At 38.6% G+C, this 23966-nt stretch overlaps 1 protein-coding gene across 1 annotated transcript; it reads left to right on the top strand.

Moving 5' to 3' along the window:
- Positions 1 to 699: 699 nt before the first annotated feature.
- LOC306655757 (sperm motility kinase 2B-like) lies at positions 700 to 2193 on the top strand (the record flags this gene model as incomplete). Its single annotated transcript, XM_079130379.1, has 1 exon — positions 700 to 2193. Exon 1 carries the CDS (start codon positions 856 to 858, stop codon positions 2191 to 2193), a length of 1338 nt encoding a protein of 445 aa, XP_078986505.1. The 5' UTR covers positions 700 to 855.
- Positions 2194 to 23966: the final 21773 nt, after the last annotated feature.

Here is a 23966-nt window from a genome sequence, read left to right as displayed (position 1 = left end):
ATCATTCTGAGAGAAGAAGTAGCAATTGAATTCTTGGAGTGTAGATATGATGAGGCCTGTAAAGCCCAAAGTGAGTAGGGATTTTCATCAGACTCCAAGTGAAAAGAGCCCTGAAGGATCTCACAAGTTGAGTCTCCAAACGTGTAACTCTCAGTGTGCACACCCCCTGCAACAAAAAGCTTGTGGGTCCTTTCTTATTCTTCTTATGAGGGTTGGACAGGTCCTGGAGGCCCCAAAGTGAGATGACCACTGGGGGTTCTGGCCGGCCGTGACCGGGTCATTGCTTGCTGTGACCTCACAAGGAGCCACTGTGATGGGAGTTCGACCACCGGCCATATAAGAGGGTGGCTGCGGCTGGGTTTTTTGTCCATAAGTACAGGAAGCTCTTGGTGGTGACCTGTCGGACTCCCAGATAGTGAGCGTTTTTGGTGGTTGGTGGCTGGTGGTTGGTGGTTGGTGGTTGGTGGTTGGTGGCTGGTGGTTGGTGGTTGGGGGTGGTGGTGTTTTGCCTTTGTTTTTTTGATTTGGGCTTTTGTTTGTTTGTTTTGTCTTTGGTTTGTTGGTTTGGGTCTTTTGTTTGAGTTTGTTATTTTTTTTTAAGCTAGCATCCTTAGTTGTCGTTCCGGCTTTAGGATGTGCAGTCAGTGCAGTCAGACTAGTGTAGGGCCACAGGGGCCCAGCTCCTGCTACGAGGTGGCCCTCACGGACCACTATCAGGTCGTGAGGGAGCTTGGCCAGGGGGGCTTCAGCCAGGTGCTTCTAGCCCGCCATCTCCTCACCGGGGCAGAGGTGGTGGTGAAAGTCGTGCCCAAGGCAGAGGGGACCCAGCCCGTCCTACTGGAACCGCAGTGGTTGATGGCCCTGGAGCACCCGTACGTGATCCAGCTGTTCCAGGTCATCGAGACCCCGGGCAACCTCTACATGGTCATGGAGCACGCAGGTGGGGGAGAGCTCCGGTGCTGCATCCCGGCGGCAGGTGGGCTGAAGGAGGACAAGGCCCGCAGGACCTTCAGGCAGATGGTGTGTGCGGTGCGCCACTGCCACGAGCGGGGCATCGCGCACCTCGACCTCAAGTCCGAGAACTTCGTGGTGGACAACAGGGGCGGCAAGGTCAAACTCATAGACTTTGGCCTGAGCGCCAGGGTCCGGCCTGGGCAGAAGCTCACCAGCTTCTGGGGCACTCTGCCTTACCGTGCCCCTGAAATCGTCCTGAAGCAAGAATACGAGGGTCCCCCGGCGGACGTGTGGAGCCTGGGGGTCACCCTCTTTCTTATGCTCACAGGGAGGCGCCCGTTTAAGGCGAGCACGGCCAAGGGCCTGCAGAGGCTCATCGTGCAGGCCAGCTACGAGCTCCCCGCGCACCTCTCCCAGGAGGCCCGCAGCCTCATCCAGCAGATGCTGACGGTGGACCCCGCCCAGAGGCCCACCCTCGAGCAGGTAATGGGGCACCCGTGGCTGAGCCAGGGCGAGGAAGCCCCACCCGTTCCTTGCGGCCAGCCACTGCCCACGCGCCCCGACCCCGCCATCATGACCATCATGTTTGACATGGGCTTCGACCCCTACAACGCCTGGGTGTCCCTGGACCAGCGCAAGTTCGATGAGGCCATGGGGACCTATCTTATCCTCCTGCACCAGCGAAGCCAGGGGACGGGCTGTGAGCTGCAGGCGAGGCCTGTGCGCCGTGCGGTGGTCGGGCGTCGCCCAGGCCCCACGGATGCCCCCAGCATGCATCCCAACCAGTGTTCCAGCGAGCCTGCCCTTCCCCGGCCCTGTGAGCAGCAGCAGCCCGAGGCGGCCAAGTCATCGGGGCACAAGGGCACCGCAAGTGCCAGTGTGCCCGCGATTCCTCTGCGCTTCTTCCATGGGGACACGCCCCCTCCCAGCCCAGCCTCCAGGCCAGACCCTGTGCCCCGCAGGCCCGACCACCCCAGGCCCCGGCCCTGGAGGCTCCTCAGCAGACGGATAGCACAAGGCCCCAGCTCGTCCTCCCAGGGTCCCTCCTCAGGCCAATCGGTTGACGGCCGCAGGGGCTGGAGGGCGGTCACTAGGAGGATCGCCACCTGCATCCGGCAGCTGTGCTGCTGTGTGCCCTGCTTCGGCGAGCCCACCTCCAGAAGAAGAGTGGCACCCATGCAAGGAGGCCGCGGGCGCCCTAGGCTCCAAACCACAGTGGCTCCAGGGAACGTGCCCTGAGCAGACAGACAGACCGACAGACGGCCAGAAGACCCCCAGCTCTGAGCATCCTGACATGGTGGACCCGGCACCTGTCAGGGCTGCACTCAGACAGCTTCAGCAGTGAGGCGTGCCACCTGGCTCTGGCTGCCCCATTCCCAGATACCAACCCACAGCGCATCTGGATCCACCAGGACTCTCCTCTGCCCCCACCTGCCACACACATCAGAGACTCTCTGCCCTCGGACTCTTCCCCCTGCCCTGCTCTTCCCTGGCCTTCCTCCCTGGCTTCTGGGATGGCAGACATGCTTCTGAATGAATTTCTCTTCCTCACAAACTGTATAATAAAATTCATGTTCCAAAGATTTTGGTTTGTTTCTTTTGCTTTGTTTTAAAAAGGCAGCTTTAAGAATAGAAGAGGCCACAGGGCGTTGGGGCACCTGTGCAATCCAAGCAGCTGGGGAGGCCAAGACAGGAGGACAGGAGTTCAAGGCCAGCCTCAGCAAAACAAGGCACTAAGCACCTCAGTGAGACCCTGTCTCCAAATCAAATGCAAAAGAGCATTGGGGATGTGGCTCTGTAGCCAAGTGGCCCTGAGTTCAATCCATGGTTCCAACACAAAACAACACATAACCAAACAAACCAAAAACCCATTTTTGTTAGCTGTTTTCACAGTTACAAGAGCTTTTGGTGTCAAGTCACAGAACTCTGAGGGTGGGCTTTGAAGGCTAGAGTCTATTTATTTTCACCTGACACAAAATTCGAGAAGAGGTGGCTGAGGACACTGTCTCTGCAGCTCAGGGTGGGCAAGACCAGAAGCATTGTGATGCTCTTGTTGGCAAGAAGGCTGCCAGAGGTCCAGGCGGCCCTGCAGCACCCAGTGCAGGAGGAAGCCAGAGGCAGTGCTGACCACTTGGGTTCCTCACCCCCAAAGCAAAGCATTGCCTAAGCACCTCCAGCAGACTTCTTGGACCTCACCGGCCAAAACTGTCAAATGGCCACCTCTAGTTGACTCTGGAAACTCTGGGAAAGCGATTCTTTACCTGCTCCCACCTCTATATTAAAGTGCGCTAGAAATCAAAGAATAACCACCATGGGTAATAATCTGCATTTTATTCTCCCTGGAAACCATGATGGCTGAGAGAACTCTTACCTATAGAAATCACTCCACTATTTTTGATTGAAATAAATCACATTTGTCTAAGAAATGACTTTAAAATTAACAAAATACATACTTGGGAGTAGATTTCAAAATAAAAATTTACAAATGATCTCTCTTTTAGAATTACACTTTGGGGGGAAATTTTTCTGAAAGGAAAGAAAGTGAAGAGAGATGAGGAAAGTTGATTTTTATTTTCATCAATTGTAAATTGTTCTATTATTACTTTTTATGACATGAAGATGTGTATGGAGTCCTTGTTGAGTTTCCCCACAAAATGATCTTCCAATGTTGTCTTCAAGCCCCTCGCTGAGCTGTGTGGAGAGGGTGGGTGGCAGGGGTGGAGAAGACACCTCTGGGAAGGCATGGAGACTCCAGTGTTCCATCCAGAGGGGTATCACCTCCGTCTTCCCACGGGCAGCGAAGGAAGAGGTTCACCCCTGGGCAGGGCTGGCCTGCTGCAGCAGTGGCTGGGTGCTTCACCCCATGTCCCACAGCCTCTGAACCCCAAATCTCCTCCTGGCCGCTGCTAGAGGTCTCCCGGAGAGTGAGCACTTGGGCTTTGGGGACTGGACATCTTAAACCACCTCAGGGGGCTACTTCCATAAAAGCCAAGTGACCATCAAAGAAACAAACTTCCTAATAGACAAATATTTTCCAGAAGGTCTTCAGGTAGAGATGACATCCCTGGAGAATAAAGTAAAATCAAATAAAATCAGGTTCAAGGAGGAGGGAGCAATCATTGGAATCAAATACTGATAGAACGGGTAGTAAGACAAGGACTGAGAGTTAGCTGTTAGTTAGGTACAATGAAGTATGTACAAAAAGAATAGGAGATAACAAATGTCTCCTCAGTTTCTTCATTGTGCATCTTCATTAGGCAAAATCTGGAGTCATAAAACATTTTATAATCAAAAATAGTTTAAAATGCTAAAGGTAATATAATATTACTAAGAATTGTATTTTAAGCCTTCACCCCTTTAAAATAATGATGTATCTAAAGAATAAGCCACAAAACATTTGGGTAATGATAAAAGGAAAAAAATTACCCATAATTCTGTTGAACTAACACAATCACCATCATTTAGTCATTCATTCACTTTCATTTAGTGAGTTCTACTCTGCAGCAGGCTTTGTCATGGGCATATAGAAATGAATTCAGCAAAAGTCTCTGCCCTTATGGAACTCAGGTCCAAGGGTGAAGTGGACATGTAAAAACACAAGTATAAAAAAAAGTGATAAATTATGTAATAAAGGTTATATGCATCATACTATCAAGGGAGCAGAGAAGACAGGGTACTTAATAATGCATGTTAAATGGCAATTATGAAGAGCACCTTGGCAAACTGGAAAATTGCTCTTGTTTTAATATTAGTGATAAAAACAAGCATGTACTCTATGCTTATAACCATGTAAAACTTGATCCCTAAAGATTTTTCAGCCAAAAAAGGTTTGAGCTAAGTCTTGACTGGTGGGCCAGGCAGGGAAAGGAATTCCATGCTGGAAGAATGCAAGGGAAGTGAAAGAGTGTGTAACCTGTTTAGCCACTGTGATAACTTCGGTGTGGCTGGAGTGTGGGATTTCCAGAAGGGAGTAACCAGAAGTAAAACTGGAAAGACAGGCAAGTGATAACAAGATAAAAAGATAAAAATCACACAGCGCTAGAGAGTTTGAACTTTATCCAGTCACTTATGAATAGCCATGTAAGAATTTTATAGTGGAAAATCATATTCAGATTTGGTATTATAAATATAACTATGGAAGTTAAACTGAAGGAGGCTGAAATTGAGGCAGGAATGTTAGTTAAAAGATGTTGCAATAGGGGCTGGGATGTGGCTCCAGATAGAGTGCTTGACTAGCACATGTGAGGCACTGGGTTCCTCAGTACCACATATAAATAAATAAATAAATAAATAAATAAATAACTGTATTGTGTCCATCTACAACTAAAAAAAAAGATGTTAAATAATCTAGAAGGAAAATAAAAATTTGAACTAAGGCGATTGCAGGAGAATGAATGGATGGATCGATGGATGGATGAAATGAAATGAATTCAAAGGACTTTTTGGTATATAGTATGAATTAGGGACTAGTAAAGCATGGGGGTATGGGAAATGGGGGGTGGATGAAACACTTAATGACTCCTAGATCCCTCTCCAATTTGGATAACTGAATCCTTACTCTGGCTCTCATTCTGGTCCTGTTTCTACCCAAGGCAACAATTACAGAAGGAAGAAATTTGAGAGACCCATGGAACATGCAAGGGAAGATGTGTAGTGGCCAGTTTGAATATAGTAGAGCTCTGGAAAGAAAGATGTCATTACATATGTGATTTTTTTTATTGTTTCTTCTGATTAGTTATACATGACAGCAGAATGCATTTTGACTCATTGTACACAAATGGAGTACAACTTTTCATTTCTCTGGTTGTACATGATGTAGAGTCACATCCTTCATGTACTCATACATGTACATAGGGTAATGACATTTGGCTCATTCCACCATCTTTTGTTCCCCCTGCCCTTTCCTCTCCCCTCATTTCTGTCTCCACAATCCAACATTCCTCCATTCTTCCCTTAACTGTTTGCCCCACTGTTATGTATGAGCATCCACTTATCAGAGAAAACATTTGGCCTTTGGTTTTTTTGGGGATTGGCTTATCTCACTTAGCATGATATTCTCCAACTCCATCCACTTACCTGCACATGCCATAATTTTATTCTTCTTTATGGCTGAGCAATAATCCATTGTGTATATATACTACATTGTCTTTATCCATTAGTATATTGAAGGGCATCTAGATTGATTCCACAATCTAGCTATTGTGAATCAAGCTGCTATAAATGTTGATGTGACTGCGTCACTATAGTATGCTTATTTTAAGTCCTTTGGGTATACGCCAAGCAGTGGGATAGCTGGGTCAAATAGTGGTTCCATTCCAAGTTTTCTGAGGAATCTCCATACTGCTCCAGAGTGACTGCACCAATTTGCAATTCCACCAGCAATGTATGAGTATACCTTTTCCCCCACGTCCTTGCCAACACCTACTGTTGCTTGTATTCTTAATAATAGCCATTCTAATTGGAGTGAGATGAAATCTTAGGGTAATTTTGATTTGCATTTCTCTAATTACTACAGATGTTGAACATTTTTTCATATATTTGTTGATTGCTTGTAGATCTGTGAAGTGCCTGTTCAGTTCCTTAGCCCATTTCTTGATTGGGTTATTTGTATTTTTGTTGTTAAGTTTTTTGAGTTTTTATCAATTCTGGAGATTAGTAATCTATCTGAAGTGCATGTGTTGAAGATTTTCTCCCACTCTGTAGGCTCTTTCTTCACATTATTGATTGTTTCCATTGCTGAGAAAATGTTTTTTAGTTTGAATCCTTCTCATTTATTGATTCTTGTTTTTATTTCTTGCACTTTGGGAGTCTTGTTAAGGAAGTCTGGTTCTAAGCCGACATGATGAAGATTTGGACTTATTATTTCTTCTATTTGGTGCAAGTCTGTGGTCTAATTCCTAGGTCCTTGATCCACTTTGAGTTGTGTTTCATCTCAGAGTGAGAGATAGGGGTTTAATTTCATTTTGCTGCATATGGATTTTTAATTTTCCTAGTACCATTTGTTGAAGAGGCTATCTTTTCTCCATTGTAGGTCTTTGGCACCTTTGTGTAGTATGAGATAAATGTATTTATGTAGTTTGTCTCTGTGTCTTCTATTTTGTACCATTGGTCTACGTGTCTGTTTTGGTGCCGATTCCATGTCACTTTTATTACTATTGCTCTGTAGTGTAGTTTAAGGTCTGGTATTGTGATACCTCCTGCGTCACTCTTCTTGCTAAGAATTGCTTTGGCTATTCTGGGTCTCTTATTTTTCCAAATGAATTTCATGATTGCGTTCTCTATTTCTATGAAGTACATCATTGGGATTTTAATTGGAATTGCATTGAATCTGTATAGTGCCTTTGGTGGAGTGGCCATTTTGACAATATCAATTCTGCCTATCCAAGAGCATGGGAGATTTTTCCATCTTCCAAAGTTTTCTTCAGTTTCTTTCTTTAGTGTTCTGTAATTATCACTGTAGAGGTCTTTCACCTCTTTTGTTAGATTGATTCCCAAGGTTTTTTTTTTTTTTTTTTTTTTTTTGAGGCTATTGTGAATGAAGTGGTTTTCCTAATTTTTCTTCAGAGGATTCATCACTTATGAATAGAAATACATTAGATTTATGAATGTTGATTTTATATTCTGCTACTTTGCTGAATTCATTTATTATTTCTAGAAGTTTTCCGGTGGAATTTTTTTGGATCCTCCAAATATAGAATCATGTCATTTGCAAATACTGATAGTTTGAGTTATTTTCCTATTTGTATCCCTTTAATTTTTTTGATCTGTGTAACTGCTCTGGCTAGAGATTCAATGACAATGTTGAATAGAAGTGGTGAAAGAGGGCATCCCTGTCTTGTTCTAGTTTTTAGTGGGAATGCTTTCAGTTTTTCTCCATTCAGAATGACGTTGGCCTTGGACTTAGCATAGATAGCCTTTACAATGTTGAGGTATGTTACTACTATTCTTATATTTTCTAGTGTTTTGAGAATGAAGGGGTTTTGTATTTTATCAAATGCATTTTCTGCATCTATTGAAATGATCATCTGATACTTAACTTTAAGTCTAGTGATGTGATGAATTACCTTCATTGATTTCCAGCCGTTGAACCAACCTTGCATCCCTAGGATGAACCCCACTTGATCACTTTTTAATATATTTTTGTAATGCAATTTGCCAGAATTTTGTGAAGAAGTTTTGCATCTATGTTCATCAGCTATATTGGTCTGAAGTTTTCTTTCCTTGTTGTTTCTTTGTCTGGTTTTGGTATCAGGGTGATACTAGCTTCATATAATGTGTTTGGAAGGGTCCCCTCCTTTTCTAATACATGGAATACTTTGAGGAGTATAGTTGTTCTTTGAAGTCTTGTAGAACTCTGTTGAGAATCTGTCTCATTCCAGGCTTTTCTTTGTTTGTAGACTTTTGATGGCATCTTGTTTCATTGCTTGAAATTGATCTGTTTAAATTGTGTATGTCCTGTTGATTCAGTATAGGTGGATCATATATCTCTAGAAATTTGTTGATGTCTTTGAGATTTTCTATTTTGTTGGAGTATAGATTTTCAAAATAGCATCTAATTATGTTTTGTATTTCAATAGTCTGTCATGATATTTCCTTTTCATCACAGATTTTAGTAATTTGAGTTTTCTCTCTCCTCTTCATTAGTGTAGCTGAGGGTTAATCAATTTTATTTATTTTTTTCAAAGAACCAACTTTTTGTTTTGTCAGATTTTTTAATTGTTTCAAATTCATTTATTTCAGCTCTAAATTTAATTATTTCCTGTCTTCTACTTCTTTTGGTGTTGATCTGCTCTTTTTCTACAGCTTTGAGATGTATCATTAGGTCATTTATTTGTTGACTTTTTATTCTTTTATTGAATGAGCTCAATGCAATGAACTTTCCTCTTAGTACTGCTTTCATAGTGTCCCAGAGATTTTGATATGTTGCAGTGGTGTTCTCATTTACCTCTAAGAATTTTTTATCTCCTCCCCGATGTCTCCTGCTATCCATGCATCATTCAATAGCATATTTTTTAGTCTCCAGGTGTTGGAGTGGTTTCTATTTTTTATTTTATCATCATTTCTAATATCATTCCATTATGATCTGATAGAATGCAAGGTAGTATCTCTATTTTTTTTGTATTTGCTAATGTTTGCTTTATAACATAATATATAGTCTACTTTAGAGAAGAATCCATATACTGCTGAAAAAAAAGTATATTTGCTCATTGATGGATGGAATATTCTATATTTGTTAAGTCTAAATTAAATTATTGATTGCTTTATTGAGTTCTGTGGTTTCTTTGTACAGTTTTTGTTTGGAAGATCTATCCAGTGGTGAGAAAGGTTTGTTAAAGTCACCCATTTGATTCCTGGAATTGAGAAGGGTTTGTTGGACATACATAGGTGCTCCATTGTTTGGGGCATAAATATTTATGATTGTTATGTCTAGTTGATTTACGTTTCTCTTAAATAGTATGAAATGTCCTTCCTTATCCCCTCTGACTAACTTTGGCTTGAAGTCCACTTTATCTGATATGAGGATGGAAACCCCAGCTTGTTTACTGAGTCCGTGTGCATGATATGTTTTTTCCCAACCATTCACCTTCTGTCTGTGTATGTCTCTTCCTATGAGATGAGTCTCTTGAAGACAGCATATTGTCGGGTCTTTTTTTTTTTTTTTTTTTTTTTTTTTATCCAATCTACCAGTCTGTGTCTTTTGATTAATGAGTTTAGACCATTAACAATCAGGGTTATTATTGAGATACAATTTGTATTCCCAGTCATTTTGGCTTAATTTTGGTTTTTAACTTGACTAGTTTTCTCATTTGATTGGCTTTTCCTTTAGTGTAGTTCCTCCCTTTGCTGACTTTCATTGCTGTTTTTCACTTACTCCTCATGTAACATTTTGCTGAGAATGTTCTATAGTGCAGGCTTTCTATTTGTAAATTCTTTAACTTTTGTTTATTATGAAAGGTTTTTATTTCATCATCAAATCTGAAGGTTAGTTTTGTTGAATGTAAGATTCTTGGTTGGCATCCATTTTCTTTCAGAACTTAGTATACATTGTTTCAGGCCCTCCTAGCTTTTAGGGTCTGAGCCGAGAAATCTGCTGATATCTGTATTGGTTCCCCCCTATATGTAATCTGATACTTTACTCTCATGGCCTTTAAAATTCTATCTTTATTTTTTATGTTGGACATTTTCATCATAATGTGCCTTGGTGTGGATCTGTTGTAATTTTGTACATCTGGTGTCCTGTAAGCCTCTTGTACTTGATTTTCCATTTCATTCTTCAGGTTTGGGAAATTTTCTGATATTATTTCATTGAATAAATTGTTAATTCCTTTGGTTTGTATCTCTGAACATTCTCAATACCAATAATTCTTAAATTTGGTCTTTTCATGTTATTCCATAATTCTTGGAGGTTCTGTTTATGATTTTTTACTATCTTCTCTGTGTGGTCAACTTTATTTTCAAGATTAAGTATTTTGTCTTCATTATCTGAGGTTCTGTCTAGTCTGTTAGTGATGTTTTCTACTGAGTTTTTAATTTGGTTTATTGATTCCTACTACATTTCAAGGATTTCTGTTTGGATTTTCCCCCAGAATCTCTATCTCTTTTTTGAACTAATCTATTGCTTCCTGTGTTTTCTCTTTTAACTCTTTATTGAAGTGATCTTTATTGCCTGCATTTGCTCTCTTATATCACACTTTGCTTCATGGATCATTTTAATTATGTACATTCTGCATCCTTTTCTTTGTTTGGGGCACTTTCTTCCCTTCTTTTTTCATATTGTTCATGTATCTTCCCCTCTAAGAGTGCTGATCTGAGGTATTATAGTTTCCACTCTATAGATTTATAGTGTGTCCCTGCAGGTTTTCAATACCTCACCTTTAAGGGGAAAATCAATATCAACAGCATCCAATGCAAACAATATGCAGCCTTACTGAAGCCCCTATGAAGCTGTTAATGGTATTGTTGTAATAAACAGAGATGATGTGTTTGATTATCATCTACAGCATAAACAATAGGCTTGCAATAAGGTTTACAATTTCTAATGATGGACAAAGAGGATTGGGGAGGGGTATAGGATGTGATGTTAATGAGGTAAGAAGTGAGTATGTAGAGGTATTAGATCATAGGAAGAGTGAAAGTGGAATCAAAAGAAGTTGATTGTTAGGAGAAAAGAGAGAAAGAGACTCAGAGGAAATGAATAAGAAAAATAGAGTGAGTAAAAAATAAAAATAAAAATAAAAATAAAATTTAAAAAAATCTATAACAAAACTGTAATATACTGTTCAAACCTCCCAGTCTTCAGTATCCTGATGCATGAAAGGTACTTCATTTCAAAGATGATGGGGATGTGAGAGTGGGAAATTAAACAAGAAAAAAGAAAGAGAAAAATGGAGGGAAAAGAGTCTTGAAGGAAAATTGAACAATTATTTCTGTTGGAGTTCAATATCTTCTCTGCCTCCCTTCTCTTCTGATAGATGGGGTTGTCTGGAGTTTGCTGGTAACTCCACCCTCAGGATGATGACAGTTACTAAGGTGGGAGGATTTGACTTGGAAGTGGGACTCCTGGAGACAGGGCCTAGCAATTTCCAGTCCCTCTGAGAGGCCCCCAGGACTCTCCTTTGGGCTTACTCATGTGACACAGGAGCCTGATCTTAGCCGCTTCCTTCATTTGTAGACCCCACAATTCCTGGTCTATAATTTAGTCTCTAAATTGTATGCCTCTTGCCCCTGCCCTTTAGTTTTCCCAATTAGGAATCTCTCTCCCCAGAGCTCCTGAGGGCTAAGCACTGGGACCTGTGCACCTGTCTTGAAAACCTGTTCTGAATTGGGCAAATCAGCATCAGGTGTTTAAAAGCTGTGGGTCAGCCATGTAGCTGCAGACACTGGGCTGGTTGGTGGCTAGAAAATGGTTGGGAGACTGGAAATGAGGAGTCAGAGGGTCCTGTTGATTGCCAAACCAGTGGAACCAGGTGCTTGGTGGAGTTGTGGACCAGGCTGATGTTGGGTCCCAAAAGTGCTCCACAGTTGTCTCAAGTATCCCAGTGGGTGCTGGGCTGGGTTGGCTGGACGTGCTGGGATAAAGATGCCCTCACACCCTTTTCCCACTTACCAACCCATTGCAAGGTTGTTTTCTGCTTCTGCAGCAAGATGGTAGTTATTAGCACACCTAGCAGGGATACCTCAGATGCAACCAAGCCTGCAGGGCCCTTGGCTTTCAGATCCTAGCTGTTATCCCTGGATGTAAGTGACCACATCCCAAGTTGGTGTCAGCAGCTGAGGCTAACTGGTAGGTACCTTGATAATGAGTTCTAGTCTCCAGCAGGTGTCCTCAGATGGAAGCTGCCCCAACTAAATACGGTGGTGGTGGGGATAATCCAAGATGGCTGCAGAGGTATCCCAAAGGGTTGGTAGATGGGGAGCCGTAGTGTGGTGCCTCCGCACAGGGGCATGGTGCTGGGCCTGCGTGGGGCTAGGTGGTGCTGGGATCCACACAAGGCAGGCTGGTGCTGGACTACATATGTGATTCCGAAGTCATAGGAGTAGATGAAACTGGAGAAGTTGTGTATGTTTCCCTTGTGTTTTCCTTTCTAGTCATTTTATTCTAGCTTATAAGTTGTAATAATCGCATATATACAATTTTCCTTTTCCTTGTTCACCTTACATTATATCGAAAGCTTTTAGGGGCTGGGTGTGTAGATCAGTGGCAAAGTGCTTGCCTAGCATGTGTGAGACCCTGGATTGAATCCCCAGTACTGCCAAAACAAACAAAAAACAACAAAAACAAAACTTTGTCGCATGGCATTAGAGTTTGCAAAGTGATCATAAAGTTGGCTAAATAAAACTAAAACTAAAAGGACATGTTATAATTATGGATGAATTTAGTTCTATGATAAACATTTTTATTCATATTTCCCCTATCACTTGAATTTTTTTCTTAGAAAAGATTCTCAGAAATTGAAATATATATGTTACATGAGTAATGTGTATTGTATATATGTATTCAGATTCCTTTCCAAAATGGTTGTACCAGTTTACCAAAAATATATGAGAACAAGAGTTTAACATGTGTTGATATGTGAGTGGGGCATGTATATATTTTTATTATGTATATTAAACATTTTATTTAAGTATAATATACCTGTATCAAAGTGTACAAACCTAAAATTTACAGTTTGATGAATTTCCACAAAGTAAACACACTATGCAAACTGAACCTAAATGAAGAAACTTTACCAGCATATCTAAAGCCTCTCTCCTATCCTCTGAGGGTAATTACTGTGCCAATTCTTAACTCTATAGAAAAGTTTTGCCTATTTTTCTCCATTTTTGACATAAATAGAATCACATAGTATGCAACTTTTCATGTCTATCTTCTTTTGCTCAACTTTATGTTTACACAGTCCACCCACATCATTGTGTGTAATCAGGATCCACTAATTCTTGTTTCCAAATAGTTTCCCACAGTATGAATTTTCCATCACATATATTTACTCTGGGGCATTTGGATGGTTTCTAATTTGGACTTTTATGAACAGTGCTGCTTATGAACATTCTTGTACATGTCCTATGATGAAGAGATGCATTTCTGTTGGATACATACCTAGGAATAGAATTGATGGATCACAGATAAGTTTATGTTCAGCCTTTGATGCTTACTGCCACACATTTTTCAAGGGTGCCAATATCCACTCCTATTAGCCTATTGGAATTCCCAGTGTTCCATATGTTACTAATACTTCATCTTTTTCATTTTAGCCTTTCTGGTTAATGGTATGTTATTTGGCTTTAATTTACATTTTCTTGTTAACTAAAGATGTTTAGCATATTTTCTTTTTCTCTCCTGCTATTGGTCATTCTCTTTGTGAAACAAATGTTCAAGTTTTTTGTCCACTTTTCCACTATATTGTTTGTCTTTTCTTTATCAATTTGTAGGTTTTATTTTGGTTTTTACATATTCTGAATTGACTCTACTATCTAAAAGTGAGTCTTTTGATGATCAGAGGTTCTTTATCCTAATATAGTTAAATTTGTCGGATTTGTCCCCATGGTTAGCATATTCAGCATCCTGTTTAAGAAAACTTTGTGTAACTCAAGGTCATGAAAATATCTCTCTATGTTTTCTTTTAAGATTTTATTTTTTATTTTCACATTTAGAACTACAGTCCACCTGGAATATTTTTTTGGTTGGTGTGAGGTAGGTCTCAAGCAGCCAATCTATTTGACTCAGCCTCATTTATTGAGAAGATCATTATTTCCCTCCTGTACTGGGTATTAATATATTTAAAAATTTTTCCAAATTAACAAAAGTCATAGTTTATTGTTCAATTTGAATTTTTTGATTATTATTCAAGACAGAATAGGTTATGCTGCAATAGCAAAGCAGCAAATTTCAGGGGCTTAAAACAACAAGTTTATTTCTCTATGTATAGTCAATGCCAGTGGGCCAACTTATAGGACAGCTGCTCTCCCTGCCATGACAGGGAGATCCAGGCCACTTTCATCCTGTGACTTCATATCTGTATGTTGTCTCTCCTGCTGAAGAAGAATCTGATGGTGATGTGCTGATTCTTATGTCCTTGGCCTGCAAGGGGCACATGAGTTCTCACATTCCATTGTCTATACCTAGGAGCAAGCCCCAATCTTATTGAAAGGGGACTGGAAAGTATAGTTTTCCCATGTGCCCAGAGAGGAGAGGAAAACTAGATACCCAAGTGTTTAGGTAGTGGTTCCACCAAAATGTCATAATTAACTAATTGTTTTCCCATTTTGTGAATTGTTTTTGTCTATTGACATTTAGTTTTATTTGTACATATCTAATGTTTATATTTTCAAACTAACCATTAAGATTTCTTGCTTTGAATTTTAATTAAAAAATATTATCTTTAATTCATTGCAAGCACGCTTACTACATTTTTACTTATTCTTTTCTTTGCAGTCTTTTTGTGTTATTTTATTTAGATGTATTTTTTATAAGCAGCAAAGAATTGGGTTTAATTTTTTATCATGATCTGAGAGGCTGTTTCTATTAATAGGGAATCTAAATTTAATAACTCAACTTATCATGCTTAGTCTCATACTGCCATGGTTCTGTGCCTTTGTTTTCATATGTGCCTGCTGTTTCTTTTCATTTTTGTCATTTGCTCTGCAGACTTGGTTTTGTTTGCTCTTATCTTGTGCTGTGACTTTTGAAGGTGGACTTTCCTCTGATTCTGCTACTGGGTTTCCAAGAGCTTTCCACAAATACTTTAAAAATCTATCTTTGTTTAATTGTATCAATAAAAAGCCAAACAATAACTTTTGACTCCCTGCAAGGAAGAGGAGGCGTCAAACATTTTTTCTTCCCTTAGGCCCAGTTAATCCTTCTTTTTGTTGATTTTTATTAATTTAATCTGGGGTAGTAAACCCAGTCATTCAGAAAAATACAGATTTTTCCCCCCATAAAGTAATTGCTATTCCAATAAAATATTTGGAAAATAATGAAAAGTACAAAGGCCAGCAACAAAAACCTGCTGTCACTTAGCCACACAGAGACTACTCTTTAATATTTTAATATATAGCCTTTCAAACTTTTTAGTATAGACATTTTAAACGATTCAGTCTATATTGTATAAATATATATATATATTTTTTACATGGGGGTCTTGCTATGTTGCCCAGGCTGTTCTTGAACTCCTGGGATCAAACAATTCTGCCTCTGCCTCCCTAGTGCTGGGACTATAGGCATACCCTACTACACCCTGGCTCTGTGTAGAAAATGTTTCATATGCTGATTTATTCACTGAAACAATCTTATAAGTAAATCAGTTGCTTTGGGTTATTTTAAAATCTCCACAGATATTTTAATCACCTTATCATTTTCCATAAGTTAGGTGAACCATTAACTATTTCCTTTCCCTATTATTGTACATTTATTTTCAGTTTTTAAATAATGTTGAATAGAATATTTTTATGTAAAAAAGAAAAATCACTTTTTCCCATATTTTAAGATTGTTTTCTTCAAAATGAAATTAATGGGTCGAAAAAGAATAAGTTTTTTAAGAACTCTTAATCCATATTGCTAAATTGTTTCCAAAATAAATCCCATTATTATAAATACAATCTAATGTAAGTATATTTACTGTATTACATACTATACAAATACTATATTACATTGTTATAACTGTATTTCTCTAGTTCTCTTAGTATTTTAGACTGAACAGTATCAATTCATCTCCCATTAGTGCTTATATTAGTTTAATCTATAGCTAAAGTGTGTTTTAGGTATCTCCACCAACTCTTTTCAACTACAATCTTCCAAATCATGAGTTCTTTTTATGATTCAGTGAGTCATGATCTTATGATTCATCGAATTATGTCAAATCCATGGGAGAATGTTCCCGATATGCTTTTTTTGATCACCAATAAAATTAGTGCTTTATTTAACTTAATTAGAAGGTTTCTTTGCTGTATTTTGAGTAGTTAGCTGACTTAGTTTAACTGAGGAAAATTACGCTTTACTGCTAGTGTCCCTGCCCTCTCTCTACTCATTGCATCCTTGGTACCTACACCAAAGGGAAGATTCTGCCACATTTAAAGATGCATTTCTAGGAGAAATTTGAAAGTGTGTGAAGGTCTCTATACAAGGTAAAAATAAATAAATAAATAAATAAGAGGAAAAAAAGCAAAGATCGATCAGGATCTTGATACTACACGAAACAAGATGAAATAAAAATGTCTTAAGTTGTCTATGGAGTAGGTCCAGACTCTGATGGGTAAGTGGAGAAGTGTTGGATCTTAATAATCTAGATCATTTTGATATATTTTTGCAGAAACTGCTCCTCATTGACAAAGCTTCAAATGTGAGCTTCTGGATTTCCCCACCCATTTATCTACACTTCACATCAAGGATGGATGATTTTCTACCTTGCGTGGTCATCTTGCCTCACCAGTCTGATCTCCCTATGTGACTCAACCTCTGTGTTTCTACAGTTCTGAGCAAGCAGCTTTACCTAGCTCAGGTGCTCAGCAAGTATTTTCTGATAGGAGTGTTTATCATTCTATAACTGTTTTCAAAACTGATGAGCACACAGGTTCAAACCATTTCAAAACCACTTTCTTTACCAAGTGTCTGAAGTGAACAATAGCTTAGTAGATAAACACCTGAGGACTTTCAAAGTGGCAATTTTAGGAATTTCATTGTAGGTTTATTGTTCTTAAGACATCATTTTCTTCTCTCCTGCCCATTAGAAACCACCATTCATTTCCCCTTATATTAACAACATTTTTCTTATTTTTAATATTTCTTTTCATTTTCCCTTTGAACAATTATAACCACAAATTTATTTTCCAGAGAGGAAGAGACAATGAGAGAGAGAGAGAGAGAGAGAAAAGGAGAGAAAGACGAGAAAACTTGGAAAACAATGCCAGGTTACCTTTTCTAATTTTTTTCTTTTTATTGTAAGTATACTATTTAATGAATTTTTATACCCTTCCCCCAGTACTGGGGAATTGAACCAGGGGTGCTCTACCACGCAACTATATCCCTACCGTTTTATTCACTCATTCGGGATACTCACCTAATTGCCTAGGCTATCCCTGAATTTGTAATCCTCTTGCCTTAGTCTCCAAAGTAGTTTGGATTACCAGTGCAACAGGGCCCTGAACACACACTTTAATCAGTTCCTGTATCAAGGAACTAAATATCGCTTCTAGCTTAAAAGTGATATTACTTCATGGTGTTCTGTGTTCCTTTTTCTCCCTCCCTCTCCCTTTTTTTTCTTCTTTCCTTCCTTTCCTGGGAATTGAAACACTGAGTTACATCCCCAGTTCTTTTTATTTTTAAATTTTAAGATAGAGTCTTGCTAAGCTGCTGAAGTTCTCACGAAATTGCTAAGATCAGCCTCAAACTTGTGGTCCTTCTGCCTCAGCCTCCCAAGTTGTGTGCCAATACCCTGGGCCATGGTGGTATTTTGACTACATTTTTGACAAGAAGAAAAGGTAGAAATTCTCATCAATACTTGACATTCCTGTATTGTTTCAAGGATTTTAAGTATGTAAGAGGTTATGTATCTCTTGTCTTATTTTTGCCATTTCTAATTAAGTATCTCTTATCTTATTTTTGCCATTTCTAATTAAGAAAGATTTGTTGGGCTGAGCATTGTGATGCATGCATGTAGTCCCAGCTACGTGGGTAGTGAGGCAGGAGGATCCTGTCTAAAAAGAAAAAAATATATATATAGACACACACACATATAAACATATATATTATATATTTTAATATTATATATGTACACACATGTATAAATATATGTTATATATTTTTTAATATTATATATATACTTATATATATATATATATAAATGGTCATAGTGGTGCACACCTGTAATCCATGCTCCTTGGGAGGCTGAGGCAGAACAATCATAAGTTCAAAGCTAGTCTCTGCAATTTATTGATCCTGTCTCAAAATAAAAAATAAAAAGACCTGGAGATGTAGCTCAGTGGTAAAGCACCCCTGGGTTCAATCCTTAGTACCACCACCACCAAAACAAAACAAAACAAAACAAAAAAACCTGATATATATATTTGGCTCCCTCACCACTTCCTTTTGTGCTGGGAGTTGAAACCAGGGCCTTGTAATATGTTAAGCTTGTATTCTCATGGATCTACATCCCCAGCCCCTGGATTTATTTTTTATTTGCTAGAAAAACGTTAAGCACTTTGAAAGTCTTTATACTATGGAGTTAGGAATTCTAAAAGCTGCAAAGAATTAAGGATGTTGGATCTTATTTTCAATGAAACATAACAGAGTCCAGGTTAAGATTTGGGGGATTTTTGTTTTTCCCTCTAATGTGATATTTTGGTTTAATCAGTAACATTTAGGATGAGTAAAGTGTAACACTAGATTACACCTGGATTTTTATGTTTTCTCTATTACTCTTCAAAGTAGCCTGCTTTGCTAAGTGGTACCTTGTTGATTTAAAATCTGCTATATGAGCACTGTTTGCTTGCTGTACTTTGTTTTTGTAAACATTTCATAATACTCATGTCCTTGGTGGATAGCTTCTAGTGCACTTTGGGGGAGGGGATATTATTGTTTTAAAGTTGCTTATGATTTTTTAACCTTGGACAAAATGAATCAATTTTGAGAATCTTATAGTTCTAATTTTTGCTTTATATGGACCAAGGCTTCCTCCCACCAAATGTGTTGACAAACCTGAGGAAAATAATTTCTATCATAGATTAGAGAAAGTGTGACCCAGTCAATTTTGCACAAACCCTGGAACTATCATTACAGGGATTTGGAAACTGGAACCTTCAAGCAGTGACTTTGTGAATGCACAGTGCAGGTAGAACAAATTCACTGCTATTTGAAATGAGAGTTCTTCATAATCCAGTGTAATAGTTATTTGTCTAAGCATCTAATAGAAAAGAGGAGTAAAGTAGCATATTGAGGTAGGAGGGTAGGCATCTCAAGGGCTCTGATCTGTGTGTATACATTTGGACAAAAAAGAGAATCAAAATGTGGGGTGCGTCTGTGTGGAAGAGGACGTACTGGCAACTCACTTCACTTTGATAAGGAGGAAGAAGGCCAAGGACTTCTCATTTTCTTAACATTTGTTATGTAATATTTCCTACATGTAAGAGTAGATCTAATAGATACATGCAGTTTTGAAGAGAGAAATAAAGAAAATAGAAAGAAACATAACCTCCATACTTCCACCCAATTTAACAAGAGGTGCTTTTAGCAATTAGCAAAGCTTTGAAGTCCCTGTGGGTCCCCTCATGATCACATTCACCCTTTTCCCTGACAGAGGTAACCTCTCTGACTTTGGCTTCTCATTCCCATTTTTTTCTTTCTAAATTTTAATATATATATATTATATGCATTATATATTATATATGTATATGTAATATACATATATGTATGTATATAATATACATATTATATATGTATATAATATATAATATACATATTACATATGTATATATGATATATAATATATACACACATACATATGTATGATGTGTGTGTGTGTGTGTGTGTGTGTGTGTGTGTGTAGCAGGGATCGAACTCAGGGGTACTCAACCTCTGAGCAGCATCACCAGCCCTATTTTGTATTTTATTTAGAGACAGGGTTTCACTGAGTTGTTCAGCACCTCACTTTTTCTGAGGCTGGCTTTGAACTTGAGAACCTCCTGTCTTAGCCGCCTGAGCTGCTGGGATTATGCGTCAATGCCACTGCATCCAGCCATATATGTGTTTTTGAATATTTTATAAGTGGAATCAAACTGACTTTATACTTCTGTAACCTGTCCACCTGCCTGCTTACCTTTTCCTTCCTTCCTTCTTTCATCCTTCTCTCCTCCCTTCCCTTGCTCCCTCCACCCCACCTCTTGTGGGCATGTGCCTGGGTCTCACTATGATACCTAGCTGGCCCAGAAAGCCTGGTCTCAAGTTATCCTTCTGCCTCAGCCCCACCAAGGGATGGGCCACCATACCCATCTTAGTAACTTGTTTTTTTAAATCAAGATTATATTTGCGAGCATTTTTATTGTTGTATAGTTTGCCAGTGTGTGACTATACATAACTTTAGTTTTTTTATCAATGAACATTTTCGTGATTTCCAGCTTTTGACTACTATAAACAATAGCACTGTGAACATTTGTGTTCTTATCTCCTAGTGCACATGATCAAGAATTCTTCTAAGATCATGGAACTGCCAAGTCATACTGTCTTCAACTTTACTAGGTACTACCTTATGAACTATTCTTCGCTTCGTTCAAAAGAGCTAGGATTACTACCTTTAACAAATCAAAACAGAGGATGCTCAGTAAAATTTGAATTTCAAATAAACAATAAAAAATCTTTAGTCTAAGTCTGGCTTATGCAAAATTTATGTTTTATCTAACAAGGCCAGTGAAATTTATCAAACCACAAATATTGACCAAGAAGAGTGAGTATGTCTCATATAGAAACCAGAAAAGGACACATGAAGGAAAAAAAGTACAGACCAATATCCCTGATGAACTTAAAAGCAAAAATACTTAATAAAATATTGGCAAATCATGTTCAACAACATATTAAGAAGCTTGTACACCATAACCAACTTGGTTTTATTCCAGAGATGCACAGATGGCTTAATATATGCAAATCAATAAATGTAATTCATCAAATAAATAGAATTAAGGACAAAAATCACTCAATAGATCACTCTTCATCTCAATAAATGAATAGAAGGCCTTTGACAAAATTCAGCACCCATTCGTGATAAAAACACTGAAGAAGCTATGGATAGAAGGAGCCTACTTCAATATAATAAGGACTATATAATGAAAAATGCAAAGCCAACTTCAGAGTGAATGGAGAAAAACTGAAAACACTTCCTTTAAAATCAACAAAGGAGGATGTCCACTTTTATCACTCCTAATTAATATAGTGCTAGAAATTCTAGCCAGAGCAATTAGGCAAGAGAAGGAAATAAGATAAATAAAAATAGGAAAGGAAGAAGTTAAATTATCACTGTTTGCATATGATATGATTCTATACTTAAAAGATTAAAAAAAAAAAAAAACTCCACGAAGAGTCTGCTTGAGTTAATAAACAAATTCAGTAAAGTAGTAGTTTACAAAATCACATATAAAAATCAATAGCTTTTCTATATACCAACAACAAATCATTGAGAAAGAAATCAGGAAAACAATTACATTCACAATAGCCAAAAAACAAATAAAATACCTAGGATTAAATCTAACCAAGAAAGTGAGAGACTGCTACCATAAAAACTATAGAAAGATATTAAGGAAGACCTCAAAAGACAGAAAGACCTCCCATGTTCATGGATAGGTAGAATTAATATTGTTAAAATGATTATTCAACCAAAAGCAACAGATCTAATGCAATCCCCATCAAAATACACAATGATATTTTTCACAGAATTAGAAAAAAAACAGTCCTAGAAATCATTCAGAAGACTAACACATACGGAATAGCCAAAACATTCCTAAACCAAAAAAGCAATGCTTCAGGCCTGACAATACCTGACTACAGAGTTATTCTACAGAGCTATAATAATAAAAACTGCATGGTACTAGCATGAAAACAGATACACAAACCAATGGTCCAGAATAGAAGTCACTGAGAAAAACCCACACATCTATAGTCATCTGATCCTTGATAAAGGTGCCACAACATACTTTGAAGAAAAGACAGCCTTTTTAACAAATGGTGCTGGGAAAATTGGTTATCCATATGTGCAAGAATTAAGCTAGACCCTTATCTCCCATCCTGAACAAAAATCAATTCAAAATGGATCAAAGACCTAGAAATTAGAGCAGAAACTATGTAACTCCTAGAAGAAAACACAGGGTCAGCACTCCAGCATATAGGCACAGGCAACAATTCTCAATAGGATCCCTAAAGCACATTATTAAAGAAATAATGCCAAGAGTTCACAAATGGAATGGTATTGAATTTAAAAAGCAATATGCACAACAAAGGAAACAATAAAGAATGTGAAGAGAAAAATGGGTGAGAGAAAATCTTTGCTAGTTACTCTTCTGACAGAAGATTAATATCTAGAATATATAAATAATTAAAAAAACTTAACTCCCAAAATCAAATAACCCAATTAACAAATGGGCAAATGAATTGAACAAACACTTTTCAAAAGAAGAAACATGAATGGCCAACAACTATATGAAAAACTGTTCAACATCATTAGCAATTAGGAAAATGCAAATTAAAATTACACTGAGATTTCATCTCACACCAATTAGAATGGCAGTCATCAAGAATACAAATAATAATAAATGCTGGAGAGGATGTGGAGAAAAAGGAACACTTTTACACTGTTGTTTGGATTGTAAATTAGTATGACCACTATGGAAATTAGTATGGAAGTTCTTCAAAAGAGTAGGCATGGAACCACCATATGACCTAGCTATACCACTCCTTAGTATTTATTCTAAAAAATCAAAAGTCATCATACTACAGTGGTACGTGCATACCCATGTTTATAGCAGCACAATAAACAATAGCTAAACTATGGAACCAGTCTAGGTGTCTGTCAACAGATGAATGGATAAAGAAAATGTGGTATATGTACACAATAGAGTTGTATTCAGTCATAAAGAAAAACAAAATTATCTCATTTGCAGGAAAATGGGTGAAACTAGAGACAATATGTTAAGCAAAATAAGCCAAACTCAGAAGGTCAAGGTTGTATATTTTCTCTCATATGTGGAAGTTAGAAAGGAAGAAGGAAAAGAAAGATGGAGTGGGGAGGCGCTCTCATGAAACTCAAAGGAAGATCAGTAGAAGAAAGGGACAAGCGGGAGGAAGGAGTGGAGGAGTGCTGGGGAGTGATACTGACCAGATTTATTATTATATTGTATGCAAGTGTGAATATGTAACAACAAATCCCATCGTTATGTACAAGTATAATGCACCAATAAAAAATATGGAAAGAGAAAAACAAAAAACAAAAACAAAGATGCATAATTGTGAGTTCCTTGGTCCTTTCCTCCTCTGCTAAATGGCCAACTCAGATGCTTATGAGCAGTTTAGCTCAGGGGGCTCAAGTGCTTGCTAGCCAGTTGTGTGGGTAATTTTTTGGCTCAATAAATTTGGATCACAACTGTATGCCAGGCAGGCTAAATGTTGGAAATACAACTGTAAACATGGAGGACCAAGGACCTTAATCTTTTTAGGTTTTTAGCCAAAGCAGGGAAATGGAAGACAGAGAAAATTACAGTAGCAATGATAAATGTACTAAAGGAGTAGTGCTGTGCTGGTGAATGCTTAGTAACCGACTCTGATAGAGGAAGCCCCGATTTGTAGCTTTTGCTTACTTTGGATGTGTAAATACTCCCACCCTGACTGCTTTCAAGTCACAGTTGTGACATCATTGAACCCTGAGTTGGGAGGCAATGCACGCAATCTCTTCTCAGGGCAGTATGAACCAACTCCAGTGCCCCACTCTATGGAAGTACTTTCAAAGGATATCTCATCCAGTTTCTGGAATCATTTCTTTTTG

Source organism: Sciurus vulgaris (genome assembly GCF_902686455.1).
Source record: "Sciurus vulgaris genome assembly, chromosome: 3".
Lineage (NCBI taxonomy): Eukaryota > Metazoa > Chordata > Mammalia > Rodentia > Sciuridae > Sciurus > Sciurus vulgaris.
This window is presented reverse-complemented; position numbering and strand designations above follow the sequence as displayed.